This window comes from Ascaphus truei, chromosome 6 (genome assembly GCF_040206685.1).
Source record: "Ascaphus truei isolate aAscTru1 chromosome 6, aAscTru1.hap1, whole genome shotgun sequence".
Classification (NCBI taxonomy): domain Eukaryota; kingdom Metazoa; phylum Chordata; class Amphibia; order Anura; family Ascaphidae; genus Ascaphus; species Ascaphus truei.
The window spans coordinates 27,754,610-27,773,593 of record NC_134488.1 but is presented as its reverse complement, the minus strand read 5'-3'; the positions used below and the strand labels follow the sequence as shown (position 1 = coordinate 27,773,593).

The 18,984-nt window shown below is 38.7% G+C and overlaps 1 protein-coding gene across 4 annotated transcripts in view; it reads right to left on the bottom strand.

Annotated features, from left to right (window-relative positions):
• Positions 1–369: 369 nt before the first annotated feature.
• The window catches only part of RLF (RLF zinc finger), a 38,486-nt gene continuing 19,871 nt past the window's right edge, over positions 370–18,984 (bottom strand). For 2 of the 4 annotated variants that reach the window (XM_075603742.1, XM_075603744.1), the window contains 6 exons: positions 16,156–16,237; positions 14,683–14,818; positions 13,781–13,983; positions 11,062–11,198; positions 9,165–9,306; positions 370–7,349 (listed from right to left, as the gene is read on the bottom strand). In XM_075603742.1, coding sequence (XP_075459857.1) covers positions 2,973–7,349; positions 9,165–9,306; positions 11,062–11,198; positions 13,781–13,983; positions 14,683–14,818; positions 16,156–16,237 — 5,077 coding nt within the window. In that variant the 3' untranslated portion in view covers positions 370–2,972. Of the gene's footprint in view, positions 7,350–9,164; positions 9,307–9,760; positions 9,976–11,061; positions 11,199–13,780; positions 13,984–14,682; positions 14,819–16,155; positions 16,238–17,767; positions 17,843–18,984 lie in introns of those variants that run through there. The other 2 variants (XM_075603743.1, XM_075603745.1) reach the window with 2 other exon arrangements.

Below are 18,984 nucleotides of genomic sequence, written 5' to 3'. Positions count from 1 at the left end.
GAGCTACATGGGATATACCAAAATCCCAATACAAAATACAGAGGAAAAACTAATTTGAAGGCAGTACCTCAACCACGTAAAGCAAACATACATTTGTTACTCACCCCCTGTAAATAATAATAAATGTTTGTTTGCTTAATTGCGCTGGTGCCATCAAAACGTTTTCCACTAATTGGCACCAAAGTGCTCAAATTCAATCGTCGTTGTGTGGAACCGTGGAGTGCTTGGGGAGGTTACCTGGGGGAAAGGTGGCAATTGTGGATATTTTACTCTTAAAAAGACCCAATTATTTTATCTGGCCATATTTTTAATTAAACGAAAAAAAAAAAAAAAAAAAACTTTAATACAAGTAATAACTATATATAATAATAGAATGCAGTCCACATTTATTTAAAGATTTCTGAGCACCACCACAGCAATAGTAATTGTACATACATAGGATAAGTAGGCTGGGGTTACTCAGTCACATTTGAAGGGGTTTCACTAACTTACAGCGCATTATTTGGCATGTTAAGACATGGTTCCTCTGCCACAGCAAGTCCATGGATTTGGCATAACCAATCAAACATTGACAGATAAGTGCATGCATGTGTGCTTGTTAAATATTCAATTATTCCCCAAATCACGACTGGCTCAAGCTCTAGAAGTGGGCAGAGAAATACTTTTGACTTCCTGCTGCCATCCTGTTACCTGTAACAGATCCTAATAGCTTCAAACAGTTCATGCTTGGGCAAATTTATATTGTTACCACACTATCCTGTTGCAAAGAATAAAAAAAAAGGCCCAATTGGTTAATATCCAGATACTTTGAGCGTTTATCCTAATAAAAAAGGTATACCAAGTAAATCTCAAACATTTTTTCCTTCTACAGTTCTCCGCTCTAAAATGAGTAATCAACATAAAACCGTTTATTTATTTCTTTTTTTTTAATACACTTTCTGTACTATGGAGTCCCCTGAAGCTCGATGTACATGTTATTTTTGTCCGTAGGTGTACATGTATATTAGAATAGGCCTTCACAGGGCTTTCTGTACAATGGAGTCCCCTGAAGCTCGATGTACATGTTATTTTTGTCCGTAGGTGTACATGTATATTAGAATAGGCCTTCACAGGGCTTTCTGTACAATGGAGTCCCCTGAAGCTCGATGTACATGTTATTTTTGTCCGTAGGTGTACATGTATATTAGAAGAGGCCTTCACAGGACTTTGACAATAAAGGAACCGTTTATTCAAAGGATTCATGTTTCGGCTCTTACAAGAACTGATTCTTAAGACTCGCGTACAAAACTAAACATCGAGCCTTTGAATGAACGATTTCTTTATTTTCAAAGTGCTGTGAGTGCCTATACTAGGGGTGGCCAACTCCAAACTTCAAGGGCCACCCACAGGGCAGGTTTTCAATATATCCCGGCTTCATGACAGGTGGCTCAGACATTCTGATTGAGCCACCTGTGCTGAAGCAGGAATATCCCGAATACCTGACCTGTTGGTGGCCCTTGAGGACTGGAGTTGGTCACTCCTGGCCTATACTAATATATTGCATCTGCACCCAATTTAGAGCACCCAGATAAGAGATCACTGCTCATGGAGGGCTGGGGGGTGGGTCTTTTTTCCCCTCTGCCGTTGAGAAAGGTCCCAAAGGAGGACTGAAATGATGCGGTCTATAATTTAATCACTTTTCTCATCAAGTTCCTTTGAGTGCCCACCCAACCTACTGGTTTACATTCCATCTTTGCATAATCACCCGGGCCAGGTGACTGTGTTACGAGAGCCACCTGCTACTAAGATTATACAAAATATATACATATCCCAAATAGGTTTTTGTTAAAGCAGCAATATGCTCGCCATTTTTCATCTTTCGTTTATAGACATCTCTTCTTGCCCTACCTATTGTAATGCGGTTTTTATCTTGAAAAATGTGATTCTCTGTTCAGGAGATAAGCGTTTCAAATATTAAGTGTCCAGAAGGTCAAACTGGAGCTCTCCCAAGGGTCCAGCACAGTCTAAAGGTTACCATCGTAACCACAAAAGCTAGCAATTTGGAAAACCACAGTTAGTGTGGGGAGGAAAAAAAAAGGGAGCTTTTATTAAAGTTAAACTCTTCTGGTGAAGATTGCTGCTTTAACAGTAAATATCACATTTATTATTGATTGAAACATTAAGGATTTCCCACATTTTTACTAGTTTCTGAATTAAAAACCCAAACAAAATAGAACTGGTATTTTTTTTTTTTTAACATGCATATTGAGCTTTTCATATTTTAAAGCCCAGTTTGTTGAAAATAAATTTATTAAACTCAGGCTGCAGTACATAACAAGTATTTCACTTGACTAAATCAAACTGTTTTATACTTAATACAGGATATAAAAATAGGATTATTAAAACCAAATGACATACTAAACCTACACTCAGTGCATAAAATGTGGGCTACGTTAATAGCACCTTAATGAGTTAGTTGAAATGTGGTTCTCAAGACACAAAGTGTCTGCAATATTTGAAATTATGCACAGTTCCGAAAAAATATTTAAAGCCATATGTTACAATAAAATCTATTTTAAAAAGTTGGAATGCACCATCAAAAACAGGTGAAAGTTTGTAATTTATTGAAACATAACTCAAAAAAATATAAGAGGCTGTAGTGTACACTATATTACACAGAGCACCAATGAGTGCACATTCATTTCAAGTAAGAAAACTTTACCACCTGACCCCAGGACAATCATGCACATTTATTTCCAAAGGAAGCCCCAATATATTGATGTCTTAGCACCAACTAAAATTCAGCATGTCTTTTTCAACTGGGAAGATAAACCAAAGTGGACAATTGTGAACACAGATAAAATACATTCATGAAATGATACACATAATTGCACAAAATTTCTACATGGTACAAGTCTTTTTTTTACAGATAATCCTTCTGCGTCTTTCAAAGAGTTCTTCAAATTAATACTGGCACATTCATTGAACAGTTCTCAGGAAATTGCCACACAAAGTTCATCAGTCTTTTTACTTGAAAACAAGTCTATCAGAGGTGCAGCAAACTTGGATCTTTCGAGCACAACAACAGGCCGTTGATAATGAAGTTGTTTTAAAGCGAGGTCTCCACAGTCAGTAAGTGCCTTGTCCAATATTGTTCTTAAATTCTGTAGCGTCGGCATGGGCACTGCAGATTGCACACTACTGCAAAGTAAGGGTTGGAATCCTCCAAGGTTGTCGTCATGTAAAGTTTTGTGTTGGGGTAAACATGCTTCATGGTCACTTGACAGCTTTTGATCAGTGTCTTTAAATGGTAGCCCTTCCATTTGGAAGGAATTGTGTGTTTTGCATTGCTTTGGTGGCTCTACTTCAAACTCGTCATCAGTTTCCCTACTTTCCTCTATAAACTTTAAAAAGGAAGATTCAAATCCCATTGGCTTAAATGTCTTTAAATCCAACGGCTTCGGTATTGTCCGTTTTTGATTGTTCTCTTTTGTGGAACACAGAGCATTGGAATGCCTTGGATGTGGCTGCAGATTACCCTGGTCGCTTTCGAGTTTGCAAGGTGGCTGAAAACTGGTGACAGATGCTACATTTTCCTTTTCGCTGCTTTTAGGAACATCGTCCACATTTTTAAATACAGGAGGCCGGATAACAGATTCCCCAAAACCAATGCGTACGCTTTTATTATTTGCAGTGCTGCTATTTAAGGCGTCTCTTTCAGAGAGATTTCCTGTTGAATTGCTCTTTGGGCTCTCCCGTTCGTCATCCCTTCTATCCAAAGTGCTCCGTATCTCTCTGTGCAGATGGAGTTTGGGTATCTTTTTTTCTTGAGTACAATCACGCTTTTTTGGACCAAGTTCTTCCTCTGAATTGGATACTTTTTTAATTTGTGGAAAATTTTTAACACAGTGTATTAATGTAGGACTGCGATTGCTTATGTAGCTGGGGTTCAGCAGGTGTGTTAGCTTATAATGCCGCACAATACTACTTTCTAGCTTTACTACAGATGAGCAGCCATGAACCATGCAAGGAAATTGTGTGATCTGAACATTCTGAGCACACATTTGCAATGCTTCTTCTCGGGTTTTAAATTCAATCAACTCTTTATTCAAAAGCTTTTTCTTTGCGTTGATTTTTTTCCTATTATGTAGCAAACGAGTGTTGCGCCTTGGTTTATTAATGTAGCTTTCTCGCACATCTTCTAGCTCATCTGTCTCTCTTTTACGTTTCGTTCGACTCTCACAAAGATTGTATTTACGGTGCACGGACAAAATATGTTGTGTGTAGCTTGTGTGATCTGTGAAAACTGCACTGCAGGTGTCTACGTCACAGCAATATTCAGAATCACTACTTTGTGTTTCGTCACTATATTTGGGATCTTCCATTTGAGGTTTCAAGTGGTTTACAGTATAGAAAATATCAAGTTCTCGGTCTTCATTCTCAAGATTATGAAAGTCAATGTAATGTTTGGAAAGGGCTTTAGAACAAATGAAACTCTTCCTACATTCCTTATACTTGCAGGTGAATATTCTTCTACATTTTCCATATTCTCTTTTAGTTTTCGCCTTGTCCTTCTCCAAGCATAACTGTTCCCGGTTGTAATGATGTACAAGACGGTAATGGCGGATTAGGCCGGTTTGACTTGTAAATGAAGAGTTGCACGTTTTATGGACACAGTGAAATGGTTTGTGATATTTATTTAATATATAACACAATTTCCCTTTAGCAACCGTACGCCTGGTCCCTCTCCCCTCTCTGGATTCCAAGTCATCCATATGGCTTTCAGGCGTGTGGACTCCTGTACCAGCATCTGTTTCATCAGATAATGAATCCACATACGTTTCCGAATGAAAGCCTTCCTGGACAGGTGAACGCCTCTCATGTGTTTGTCTATTAGCAGTTTCATTTGTCTGGAAATTTTTCAAGCAGTTGGTATGTCGCTCATTTATAATACGACTTGTACGTTTCTTGTTCCCAAGTTTTCTACCGGGTGCTTTGCAGGTTACTTTTTCTTTGCCTATGTGGTGCTTTTTCTTGTAATGAATACGAAGGTGCGTCCTCCTTGTAAATGCTCTTAGGCAAATATGGCACTCGAATGGGGCAAATTTAGTCTGAAACATGTTTAACTTAAGGGCCTTTTCTTTTGAATAGTGATGCTTTTTTATATAATGCAATAAGAGGGCGTCTTTTGTAACAAATGCGCGTTTGCAACCTGGAAGTTCACAAAAATACGGTTTCAATGCTAATCGAATAAGATACTGACTTAAAACTTTTTTCGGAACAGTACACTTCTTTGAGGAGCTGGCCGTGGCTTTACGGACCCTAGGTGAGGCGTTTGCAATGCATGATTTTGAGTTTTTCAAGTTCAAATGCTTCAAGCCGGTAAGAAGTTCACATAAGTTATCCTCAGAAGTAGACACATTAAAGCCAGCAGAAACTGGAGTTTCATGACACTCCTCCTTAATGTCACTTATTCTGATTGGACGTGTAACACAGGCTGACGTTTCATTCTCAGATCCAATATCTGTGTTTATATTCTCTGCGTCATTACCGACAGTGAAAGTGTTGAGAACATCCACTGCTTCAATCTTAATCTTATTCTGTTGAAACTGAGGTGTATGAAGTTTCTCCAGGCCGATTTGTGCGTCATTAGCATTTTTGCAAGCACAGTCAAACACGTGTTCTTTGCTTTCTAAGCTCATCTCATGACTTGAGCAACAGGTTTGTGAATCGTGTGACTGTTCCCTTTCATTATAACCTGGAATGCTTACATTTGAATTCTTGCAATCCATCCCTCCAGTTACAGATGGTGTTTGCTCGTTAGGCGCTACATTTCTCTGTAGAAGCGTGGGACTGTTACCACAAATTAAATCCCTATTGGCAAGAGAGTGTACTTGATCATTAAATGGAGACTGCTGGCTTTCTGTCTCTTTTTTAATTTGTTCTGCAAATACACCTGCTCCATAATCGTGGCCTCTTTCGAAATCCGACCCATGTGTGCCAAGGTGAGCCTGAAGATCAGATTTGCAATAATAGAACTTTTTGCAACCGGGAAAACTGCATACGTATGACGCATCTCTAAAATGTTGAGCTTCGTGGTGATAAAGAAGACCCAAATCACTAAAAACCAAGTTGCAGCCATCCAACTCACACTTATACTGAAGGTCGTTGTGTAATTGTTTGTGACTAAGTAGCTCATTAACAGAGTAAAACTGTTCATTGCAATCTATGGACACACACATATAAGGCAGATCCCCAAAATGAATTCTCATGTGCTGCTTTAAATGAAAGGTAGTAATGAAATGTCGACGACAAAACGCACACTTCTCTCTCATGTTCTTCATGTCCAGATAGTGCTTTGAATTTTCATCATTGTTATTGTGTTCAGCTTTCAGATGTATACTTAAATATTTAAACTGTTTGAAAACCCTGGAGCAGCTGGTGCCCGGGCACGGATAAACATCTCTGTCTTGCAGGTTTAGCTCTTGGAGCTTTCCGAAGGTGATATACCCATTCGAGTCACTTTCGTCGTCATCCTCCTCTTGCAAAACAAACTTATGCTGCCGTGCAGAAAAATTCCCTACAGAAATCCTTTCTGATTTGAATTCCCTAGGTTTCTTTTTAGGTCGATGTCGTGTGGGCATTTTCATATGCTCCATTACATGAGTGACAAAAAGTTCTTTCTTCTTGCATTTTTTGGTACACACGGGACACGTATAAATGCCATCTTCCAGGTGCATTTTTGCATGGTGAAGTATTCTGGCCTCAATTACCTCTCTTTTGCAGATGACACAATAAAATTTATACTGAAGCCACCTTTTATACCTTTCAGAAGATCCAACAGGTTTCCTGACTTTTGCACTCTCAAACTCATTGTTTATATATTCCGGAGTTGCTTCTGGGTGCTCGTTATGGTCCTCGTAGATGCCCAAAGATGCATCTAAAATATCAGGCTCATTAGGCAACGGTTCAACATCGTTCTCTTCCTCTGCATCTGAAGGTTCTTTCCCAAGAAGTTTAAGACAGTGTCGCTTTAACGTTTTCCAGTCCCAGAACTCTGGATCAAACATCCAGTGACCTTTCAAAGCTAGCAGGAGTTCACAGCGAAGAGAGTTTGAAATTACAGTAGATTCTTCATCACTTTTTTGATCCGGTTGCAGAAAAAGCTCTTCCAATATATTCAATCCATCAAAAGTTGGTTCAAACAAAAATTCTGTCAGCTGGCAGCCTCGTCTCACCTCCAGGTCTTGTGGTAATAGACAAGCTATTGTTTTGCAAACTGAAGTCTTTGTTGTATCCGTTTCATTTGACTGGATTTGAAGAGCTCTTATGCATAACATGATTGAAACAGGAAAGCCAGCCTCCTCTGCCTGAAAGAAATATATATATATTTTGTAAATGCCATTTCTGAAACAAATTTAAAGCAAAACAGATTTCTACTTTGTTACATTTCTAAAAATTACTTAAAGGAGTTAGACGGGGCAAATATATTGCAAGCCCAAGTCTGCCATTTATAGCTGCACACATTTGCACATGCATGCAAAGATCCACATATGCTTATATACTGATGAAATTGTAAGAATGTGCTTTTTGGCTTCAATGGATGCTACACCAGCCATAAAATAACATTAAGTGTTTGATGTGCTCTTGATTTACAAAAATGCCAAATTATATTCTTCACCAGGCAAAAATTGCTTTTTACCAAACTCCAAAAATCTCACTGACTGAAAGAAACAAACTGAAGCAATGAGATATCTAGTGACAAAGTTCTATTAAGAACATCTTTAATAATTAATGCTCTACTTTTGCAATTAGTATTTTAATTGTGGGATTAGTTATGCATCTTCATAAATTGCAAAGAACAAACTATGAATATAATGTCGCTGCCTTAATCTAACAAAATAGGTAATCAACAATTGAAAATAAGCCAAATTACACAAACCACTTCAAGGCACTTGTATTTAAAAGGCCAGCAAACACTTTCTGGAAAATTTGACAGAACTTAAAAAAGGAGCAATCCAAGAAGTTTTTTTCTTTCATTTTTTTTATACAGGTTTGAAGCAGATCGTCTCCGGAGCTGAATTTCAGCTCCTAGAACCTCTTGGTTCCAGAGATACCTGCCTCCGAAGGGGGTGCCGATATCTCTGCAGTTTAACGACCCTGCGGCACATGGGCCAATAGGAAGCCGCATTGGGTGACGGCACAGCTTCCTATTGGCCCACGGGCGCATTAAAAATCCGCCATGTGAGCCCTGGATGCCAGCAGGAGCGGCTACCTGCACCTACTTGAGGCAAGTATCTCTGGAAACAGGGTGTCCCTAGAGCTGAATTTAATGGGGTTCAGCTATCGAGACCCCCCAGCTTCAAATGTATGTATGTGTATATATATGTATATATATGTATATATATGTACTGAGTTAAGTTATGGGGAGTAAAAAAAGTGACAAAAACCCTCCACAGCAAAGCAAATATGCAAATGTAAATATAACTGTATGCTCATCTGCATGTCTCAGGCAGGTCTGCAACCCCACCTTTCACCATTATCACCCAGCACACAGCACTTCCACTGCAGCATGGGATTCTGGGAAATGACATGCAAATGAGCACATATTTTATACACATATATATATATACAAAATAAAAAGGGGGGGGGGAAGTCATGTATAGCCTCTTCAATAAGTGATTGATTGCATCTTCGTTTCGCAGTGCTGGGTCAAGTATTACACAAACGTAGCAGTGCTGTTTTTTTTTGTTTTTTTAATCAAACACCAAAAAGGAAAATTATGTCATTTTATGCAAGCTGGTAAAAAAAAAAAAAAAAGTTTCTTTTATTTAAAAAAAAAAGTCAACATAAAAAAAAGTAATATGTTTTTCCATTGATTCTGTTATAGGAACATTATTTAGCTCTAATATGTGAAAAATACATACATTTAAGCTGCTATTAGAAAGACTTATTAATTAATTTGCGGTCTTACATAAATATGACAAACTCATTTCCTTTGGGGGGAATGAATGCTTGCTTTGAAGACTGGGGGGAAAAAAAGACCCCACAGATTTGGCTTTAATGTAATTGCCCTGTTTCATAAAGAGCCAACAAATTAATATGTATACATCACAAAAGGGAAATGTGTGCAACACATGTATCACAAGTATATTATATACGGCTTGTGGAATTGCATTGCTTACCTCTGTATGCACAACCTTAATTAGGAAGAAAAGGTGTTGACGTGTTTTCGCAATTTCACCAAACTGCCTGCATCTTTCAAGGAAGGTATTTAAGGATGGATCGATTCTCCGTTGCAACTTGCTCCAAAACAGAGTCAGCTCCCTACAATGAATAAAAAGCAAATCCATTCGGTTACAAACCACATTCAGAATTAATCAGAAACAGAATACATATATTAAATGAACATCGTAACCATTTCAAGACATTGGAAGACTTAAAACCTAAAAAAGGTAAAACCTTTATGCCCAATAAACTAGCAGAAGATAACTTGCATAGTAGAAGTAAGCTATTGGTCCAGCAAAGGCTGTTTAGTTTTTTATTTTGTGCAGCCCTTTTAAAAAGCGACCGAGCAGGTGATAAAAGTTTTTGGGCCTAAATGACATTACCACCAAATAACTGGTTCTGTTTTTTTTTTTGTTCAAAAGGCAGGCTACAACGTAGACCTTTCAAGTACTCTTTTGGTTCCTCATTTTTTTATTTTTCAAATATATATTTTTAATCATATCAAAAGATCGTAACTTTAAAGTAACAGTCCTTTATCTCTTTTTTTATTTACTTGTTTGCTTAGTTGTTTTTGTAGAATAGAAATGAGCAGGCCCACCGGAGCTGTACGACTCCGTCCCAAACAAACTTACCAGTGAAGTTACTGGGTTTCACTCTTGCTCCCAGCCCAGGGAAACAAAATGGCTGCCAGATTTCAGTCCAATAGGAAGCCACAAATGCACTGGTTGCGGCTTCATATTGGACAACCATTTAAATCCCCATTAAAAACAAGAAGTCATGTCCGTAACTTCACCAGTAAGTCTGGGGAACTGGAGTTACCCAGGAGCACCAGATAGTAAGCGGTTCCACTCCGGATAGCCCCCCTCGTTCCAATCCTGTAAAAGAAAGGGGAAAAAAATGGGGGGCAGGGGGAGGGTTGAGATTAGATTGGGGTGATTGCGACTTTTAAAAGAAAAAGTAGTCATGCTGCTACTTTGGTGATGTCATTTACGGTACAGGTATCACAGACTATGTAATTTCACCTCTTCGTAGATGAAGATCTAGGTCAGGGATGGCCAACTCCAGTCCTCAAGGGCCACCACCAGGTCAGGTTTGCAGGGTATCCCTGCTTCAGCACAGGTGGCTCAGTCTGAGCCACCTGTGCGGACGCAGGGATACTCTGCAAACCTGACCTGTTGGTGGCCACACCTGGCCTAGTGCAACTAAATTACTTGGCAACAGATGCATCCAACACTGATGACATCACGGGGAAAAAATAAATAAATGAGGATAAAATAAAAGCTTTATATTTAGGGATTTCAGTTTTAGGTTTTAACCAACCAAAACCACTGACTCATCTTGCACTTGTGGTTAATATGGATAACAGGAAAGGATTCTTTATTTGCAGTTTAAGTCCCACCTCTTGCAGCCACCCAGCCACAAGTAGGAGACAAAAGCAACAAGGACTAAGGAACACACAAAGTGCACCGATAAATACCAAATTCAAATCTCAACACTGATTCTTTAAAATGAGAACAGAAAACCAAACACCATAAAACAAGATAGAATAACAGAATCCCAATATACATTAGAATTATTCTTTAACACCCCTTCCTGCGGTTGCCAAACTCTACCCGTCATAGGCAGTGTTATAAATGACAAAGGAGGTGAGCGTGACAGCAGAGATTAATACTGAACATGGCAGCACAGATGGAAACCATTACTTGGGATCATTTGGTTTGATTATTTTATTGATATTTGATCCTTTCACAATATTTTAAACCATGACATTACATGAAACATTCATTTAAAAGTCTACATTAACTGGGATGTAAAAGCAATGGTGTCAACGTAATAACCCTAAAACGCACTTACCAAGAACAAGATGTAATTTCATTTTGCAGCTGCTGAGTAAGATATGTAGTGCAGAGAATAAATGCAGTGTTATCGTGTCCCTCAGATTCCAGGTTACATATAGTATCTAAAATCTCCTTTCCATCCATCTTTGAAATCTTAAAAAAAAAAAAAAAAAAAAAATTAAACCATAAGTAGATTCATAATTTCAAAGACTGCCACAATCTCCACCCAAAACCGCACGTCGTCTGTGCCTTGTATTCTGCACGCTCAATGTTACCAAAATGAAAATTTAAAATTGACCAAATACGATGAACTGAAAAATACATTTGTTAGGTTCAAAGTTTAAAACAAACTTACAAATGTATATCCCAGCTAACAGGTGGAAGGTTAAGATGTGCCTTATATTTGTATGCACATTGGATGAACGAGTGTAGCACGTTACTGCAGTCTGTCTGCACACAACTTTAACAATCCTCATACGGATGACTCAAAAGATCGAAACAGCCGTCTGTGAATAGGTTTAATGGCTATGTACTTCTTTAAACCCACGCTGTGCTGAAAAGCTGTATCATACGGGAGGCATAACCTTATTCCATATTAAAATGGGTAAGCAGCAAAAAAGTGACACTGCTCATTTGCATGTCAATACCCAGAATCACAGGTTGCAGATGAAGCATTGTATGCCAAGAAATAATGGGGAAAGGCAGGTTTGTGGACCTGACGGAGACGTGAATGTGCTCACAAGTGGTATTTTTATTTGCTGTACACTACACATTAGTAATGTAATCCTCCCAATGGATTCACACTATGATAGATATACACACAGAAAATGGACCATAAAAACATACAACTACTGAAGGAACTCGCAAATGACCCATAAATGGTTCATGTAGAAATTTGGAAAGACGATATCGATCTGGTCTACATAAGGAAAGATGATCATTATATTCCTATTAGCTGTCAACATACCATAGATACCTCATCATAGTAGAAAACAGGCGAATATACAATAACTTATTTTGGAGCTTCCCGATCAGTCTTGAGGTGTACACACTGCACAGCTCGATGTTATTTCATATTCAGACCAGCAAGTGTCAAAGCTGCCAGTTGAACACTTACATTCGTTTGTTATAGATGTGACAGGAAAACCTACAGCACTTCTCCCAAAACCTGATCACTAAATTACAAATCTTGAATCCTGCCTCTGCGTGTGTGCGTGTATGTCGCTTCCCAGCGGTAATACACATGACAATCAAATAACAAATACAAATAACACAATGGAGAGAAGTGCTTCAGACAAAAAAAACATTTAGGAAAAGGAGTCTCTGCCCCAAAGAGATTACAATCTAATTGTAAGTGCTCACAGATCATTGAGAAATACGGTTCACACTATGGTAAGTGACAAATTGTACAGGTCAGAAGGCCTGCAGGTAACCCCAGTTTACTGAAATCAACAGGACTTGCCAAATAGTTGGGCACCTAACTAAGCTAATGGGACTTATCTTGGAATCCAACCACTGGGCAAGTTTCTAAACATCTGCTAAGTTATTGGAGAGGTGTGGTCACAGAGCCTGGAGTAGAGTGTAGCAGGGCCACAATTAATTTTGTGGTGCACCTCAAATGCCCGTAGTCACGATTGGTAGCGTTTATCTGCCAACCACTGCCAAGCCACGGAAAAGACATGCCCCAGATAGACTGCTGCGGAGCAACCACACAACTCCCAGCAGAATAGGGGGACTCACAGGGATGACATGATATATTGGGCCCTGACTTTATATATCGCTGGAAAAAATAGTAGCTAGAATGGATTCAATAAATCCAGCGCTCAGAAACGGGCATAAACTACTGTACCAGCAGATGCCATCATGTTTATGGGTTTTAAATGGGAGATTAATTCAGGGGATGAATTAGCACAGTCAAAAAAGCATTGTTATTAATTAATGTATTCTTTCCTTTATATGGAACACCGTTAAACTGTAGTACAAGGAGGCAAGCCCATGTTTTTATACAGTAATCTCCCCCTCTGTAAAACCACACCTGTAAGCACCTTCAAAAAGGAAAAGTGATTAGCAAAAGCTAGCCAAGACTGCTTGCCAAGACTGTCCAATTGTAAATAGAAAATGGTTCACAGGGCCTGATTTGGCATTCAAGGTGAGGTTGCACATAAACATGGGTATTGCAAAAAAAGTAGAAACATTCAGAGAAATTATTAAAGCCCATTACACAAGGTCATAGATGTTTACAGGTTCGTAAATGTAGGCCCCAACTACAAAATGGCCAATAAATGCCATGGCATGTACAATATAGATCCTGTTAGGGACTTAAACATAGAGACAGAGCCAGCATCACTGTTCCTAGTCAGTGGCAGTGTTCTTGCAGAATATAACATATTCTGCACAATCTCAGTAAAGCAAGCAATAAAGCTGGCTAAAACTGTACGGAAAGAATGCAGCTGCCCCAACGTTTCACAAAAATGTCCTACACTATATATGTTTTCTGTATTACGAGGCATGTATCTTAGGTTTTGTTCTCTGGCCCTAAGCGGCACACTGTACGGCCCTGTGGAGTAGACACGTGCCATGCACAAGAGAATATATAATAGGGGAGCTTCAGTTGTCAAGCGGTTTTCACTGTATCTTAAGTGTGAGACCTAAGCCTTTGTTTAAAATCGTGTATTCATTCAGATTCTTTCTACTATTTGAACAAATTATGGGCTTCCAACAGCTACAATACATACCTCCTTAAAAGCGTCTTCATTAGGTAACATAGTACACAAACACGTGATGAATGACTGACGAAAAAAGAAATCAGTTGAAACGTCTATGGATTCAGCGCAGAGCTTTGACAGGAGCATAGCTTGCTGTATGCAGTTTGACTTCATCAAATGCTTTATCCGCATCTGTAGAAAGCATGACCCCTCTTGTGAAATCCATCTCCAAACTAGTATTGGGGAGGGGGAAAAAAAACAAAATTGACTTGTTATTCACTGTTGTACAAAACAGACATTGGCATATAGGTTTATAGGCTCACATTAGGACTTTAAGATGCTGCAACAAAATGATAGTTACAGCTGCAAACATTAATACTATTGAAAAGAATTGTGGCTTCTAATATTGGAGGAAAATTATTTTTAGTAGGACTCTGCTACCGTGTAATTAATTCATTGTCTAAGAGCAGGGAGCAAAATAGCTATCCATTTAGTCTCTTTCAGGCTAACTTCAGCTATGTTTGGGGATGGGGTGTGGTTTTCGTTCCAGCTCCACCTGCGCACTACTCCTGCAATTCTTAGAAGGGCAAAGTGATGTGTATTGGGCGATACCAAAATGTTTGGGAAGATACCAATACAAAAATAACTTAACCATCTCATTATTATTTTTATCTACTTCAAAAAGTAAATTGATTAACTGAATAGTGTAAACTATGAGAAACATGTACAATATTAAGAGCATAGGAGACAAAACTAAATTTGGCTATTGAACGAAAATCATTTCATGCTCGGCAAAAGAATATTTTTAATTACTTGGCATCCTGGCCACCTTTATGTTTGCATAATGGAACCTTTGACAATGCACTAGAAATGTTGATGCTGTTGGAATCAATGAGGTAGTGGAAATATACGTACATTTACAAAATCCTTACCTTCTTGTGGCTCTACAGGTTGCTGAGACAATATTTTAACAACTACTGGATTTTTCCATGCTCCGCCATTCTGTATGACATCAACCAGCAATTGCAAATTATTATTCCCAAATTCCAGCAATATGTCATGGGAATCCTGTATAAACAATAAACAAATATTACTTTGATAAAACTTAGTCTTTACTTAAAATCAGATGATCAAAATGGAATCAGTTTGTTTGGTCCTAGGAGGGGATTCCTATTTAAGCTGTGCATCTGTTTAATTTTGTTGAAACTTACATTTAATGTTGTTCAATATTTCATCCTGAAAAAGAAATGACTGTCGATTCAAAACAAAACTAATACAATAATGGTTTCACCTGACAGAAACCCCACGTTTTGTTTCAAAAGAGTCAAACTACAAATAAGGTAAAACGGTGAGACAAGTCAAATCCGCAGACTAAAATCCCAACATTAGATTGAAATTTGATACTAATCAATGTCTTCCTTTAATCAATTTAAAACATCCTGTTTGATGGTCTAGTACAGCGGTGTTTAACTCCAGTCTTCAAGGGCCACCAACAGATCAGGTTTTCAGGGTATCCCTGCATCAGCACAGGTGGTTCAATCAGTGGCTTAGTCGTTGATGGAGCCACCTATGCTGAAGCAGGAATATCCTTAAAACCTGATCTGTTGGTGGCCCTTGAAGACTGGAGTTGGCCGCCCCTGGTCTAGTTTGTGGCGGCCACTATCCTCATACCACCACCTTTTAATCTGGCGAATGCCTGACCTCTCAATTCTAGTGTATAATGTTATCTGCATTTCATTTAATGTGGTTGTCTCCTCTCTGATGAGATCAGAGCTGGTCAATTTGCTAGATAAACAAGGAGGATATGCGGAAGAGTTATGCTCACGTCCTACTACATTTCAGTGACATTCTACAAAGGGAAGTATCATTTATTTTGAGTAAAAACATGCCTCCACTTAAGGCATCGCAATACTTTACAGTTAAATTAAAATAAGCGATTGTTTTGTTAGACAGGAACCAAGGAGTAACCAGAGAATGGAAACTGTTCAGACTTCAGGACTGCCACAATCCAGAATAAGTTTTAAAATAAATTAAACATATCACTGATGGTTCATTTTGTTGAACACAGCCTAGACGTTCTAACAGAACATTTCAAACATTGGTATGCAGACAGCAAGTACCTCATAATTGACTCCCCCTACAGAGGAACGGAGATCAGAGAAAAGCCACATACTTAAAAAAAAAACTTCCAGGATGGAGCCAATAAAGCAGATATCACAAGTGCTTTTTTTCAGGGTTCAAGTTGAAAACAAATCTCAAATTTATAATATACCAATAACCGCGGAACCCACGATTTGTATTATTTTTGGCATATGGTGGTCAGTTTTTTTATTTTAGAAAATGGTTTAAAATGCAAATATGTATATGGCTCAGGTCAGTTTATAACTTTAATGTTATGGACTCACCATAATAGACTTGTTCAATCGTAACCCGAGGTCACAAGTAAGATCGTCTTCGGCCATTGAAAGTAGCACTTCAAAACAACTCCTACAAGAAAAGCACATGAAAGAATGTATTATTAAACTTTTATTTATTTTTAAAGCAGCGTGTCTGAAACCGTATTAATCCGATAAGAATTTGTTCAGTTTCAAAAGAGAAATAATTTAATAACCACAGAACATATACATACTAGTAATTTTAACATGGGCTATTCACCTTTACTGCACAAAGCAACCTATTGCTTTACAAATAATTTAAAACACTTCAGGAAACTATCACCCTCATTTTGTTTAATATCAGAAAGGAGCAAGTCAATTTGAGATAGAAATGCCATAAGCTATTTGATCTTTTTTCCCATCCTATATGAATTCAGGGCACACGGTCAGTGAGAGTTCCGACCTCTCAGAAAACATTCTTAGGCCGCGCTTATAGTGCCGGCGACGTCCCCGAAAGCAAATGCCTTACCGCCGCGTGCGCTTATAGTAAGCGCTACGGCGACAATGCGACGTCGCGAAAACTGGTAGCCGGCAACATTTGATTTTTCAAGGGCTGTCTCACGTGACGGCCCTTGAACCAATCAAATGGCCATAAACACGCAACCCTGCCGCCCGGCGAAATATAACTTTCGGCGACGTCACCCGTCGTGTCGCCATCACTATAGGCACGGCCTTATGGGAAACCAAATCAGTCTGCAAAGGCAAAAGCACCTCCCCGACCCAGAACCCCCATATTTATGGAAGAAACTAGGTCAGTCTAGATTAAAAGTAGACATCTTGATTGACCATGCACCCTCACATGCATATGGGGGAAGGGAGGAAGGGGAACCAGTCATCGCAATACAGTCATATTCACTGACCTAGTTTCCCCATTTGCATGAGTATATAAAAAAACAAGTGTATCGACTCAATTGGCTCAACTGTAATATATTTATTGCAGGGGCGAGCGAATGAATAAACATTTTTAGTCATGTCTCAATGTTTTCTGGAAAAATGAAGATACCCCAGTCCTGTTTGGTTGATTTGTTGTTTTGCTGTGCAACAAAGACTTAATGAACTATTTTCAGATTCTTAAACGACTCCCAGAGATCACAACTGACAATTTTGAGATCAATCCTTTTGCTGCACAAAGTTAAATACATAATAACATGTTAGCTAACCCTTTGAATTAACATACAGGAAAGGGCAGCCACAGCAGTCTAGGTTTTATTCAATTTTCTTTTCTTTTTTTTCTTACCTACCACACGACATTGAATGGAGCAGCACAATTTGCAGTTGACATGCGAAAATATGTATGACCTAAAACGTTGTGGTAGAGAGGGTGCAATACTGGATCTAATCAATTATGTAGCAGTTTCAAACACTTTAAGTCAAGGACATTTTAGAAATAGTGATCACAATGCGGCCGTACTCCAATTTGTTCAATGAAGAGTGTTATTTGGGTTCAAAATGCTCAATTTCAGAAAGGCAAAGCTACATAGGAACTATTTACAGGCAAAGAAGCTCTATATAAAATGTCAGAAAAATATACAGAAGGAAAATATCAAAATGTATTAGCAAAATGTATTGTAAATAACTGTACCTTAGGGTAACAGTGGTATAGTAGAAGTAAACATAACCACACAGGTGAAAGATGAGCCTGGGATTTAGATTACAAAAGTATATCAAAAGAAAATTAGCAAAATCGCTAAACAGGAAAAAGGAGAAAAACAATATTAAAATAATATTTTCTGAGGGCTTTAGCATTTATTTTAATTCCCATTGCAAACAAGCAAAATAGGTCAGTTTAAAAATTATATGAACAAGTAATCTATGGTTACATGGAGAAAGGGTATTCATTTATAATCTGCTTTAGTTTATTATACCAAAAGAGCCTACTAATAAAATCACATCCCAAACCTGATTATTGCTATTGGAAGTAAAGAACCATTTGTAAGGAACAAAGGGGGGCGGGGTCAGATGGCAGGTATAACTATCCCTATTCACTCAGGCCACGGTTACTTCCATAAAAAGGCAGATGGCGTTTCAATCATTTATTTGTTTTAAAAGCACAAAGGCTTGAAGGAAGAATGCTATTTTGCATGATACACTAGACTTGACACCATGGGGTTGAGAAATTGGTCATCTTTAGGATTGGCCAATAATTGAAAGCAAAAACATACCATCTGAAAAACAGAAACCATGGGACAGAATAAAAAAATCACAACGTTGCATATGAGAACCTAAATACATCCAGTGCAACAAAACAGTGAGGACAGCAAGGAAGGCTCTGTAGATAATAAAAACTTTTGAGTCACAAAAAGTCATAAATGCAACTTGGAGCTGAACTGTGCTATTTTCAGCCCCAGAGTTACTTACGGGTTTAAGTTTCCCTCACAGGGAAACTAAATGGCAGACAGCAATTGAAAGCTGCAATATTATTGGATGCAGCTTCCTATCTGACAGCCATTTAAAGTGTCTGTAAAAAAGTCAGTAAGGTGGTGCTTATAGTGCGCGCGACGGCGATGCGTGACGTCACTCATCGCCGCTAGCGAAAGTTGTAACTAGCTTTGCCGCGACGTCACGGCCGACCAGGTCATTGATTGGTTCAGAGGCTGTCACGTGGCAAAATAAAATTTGACCTGCTTCCAAACTTCACGTCGCTGTCGCGCTTACTATAAGCGCACACGATGGCGGCAATACATTTGTCATCGGGCGACGTTGCGTCGCCGGCACTATAAGCGCAGCCTATGACCGTGCGTATAGTGCCCGCGACAGGGATGTCGCCCAAAAATACATACAATGCCGCCGCCGCCGCTT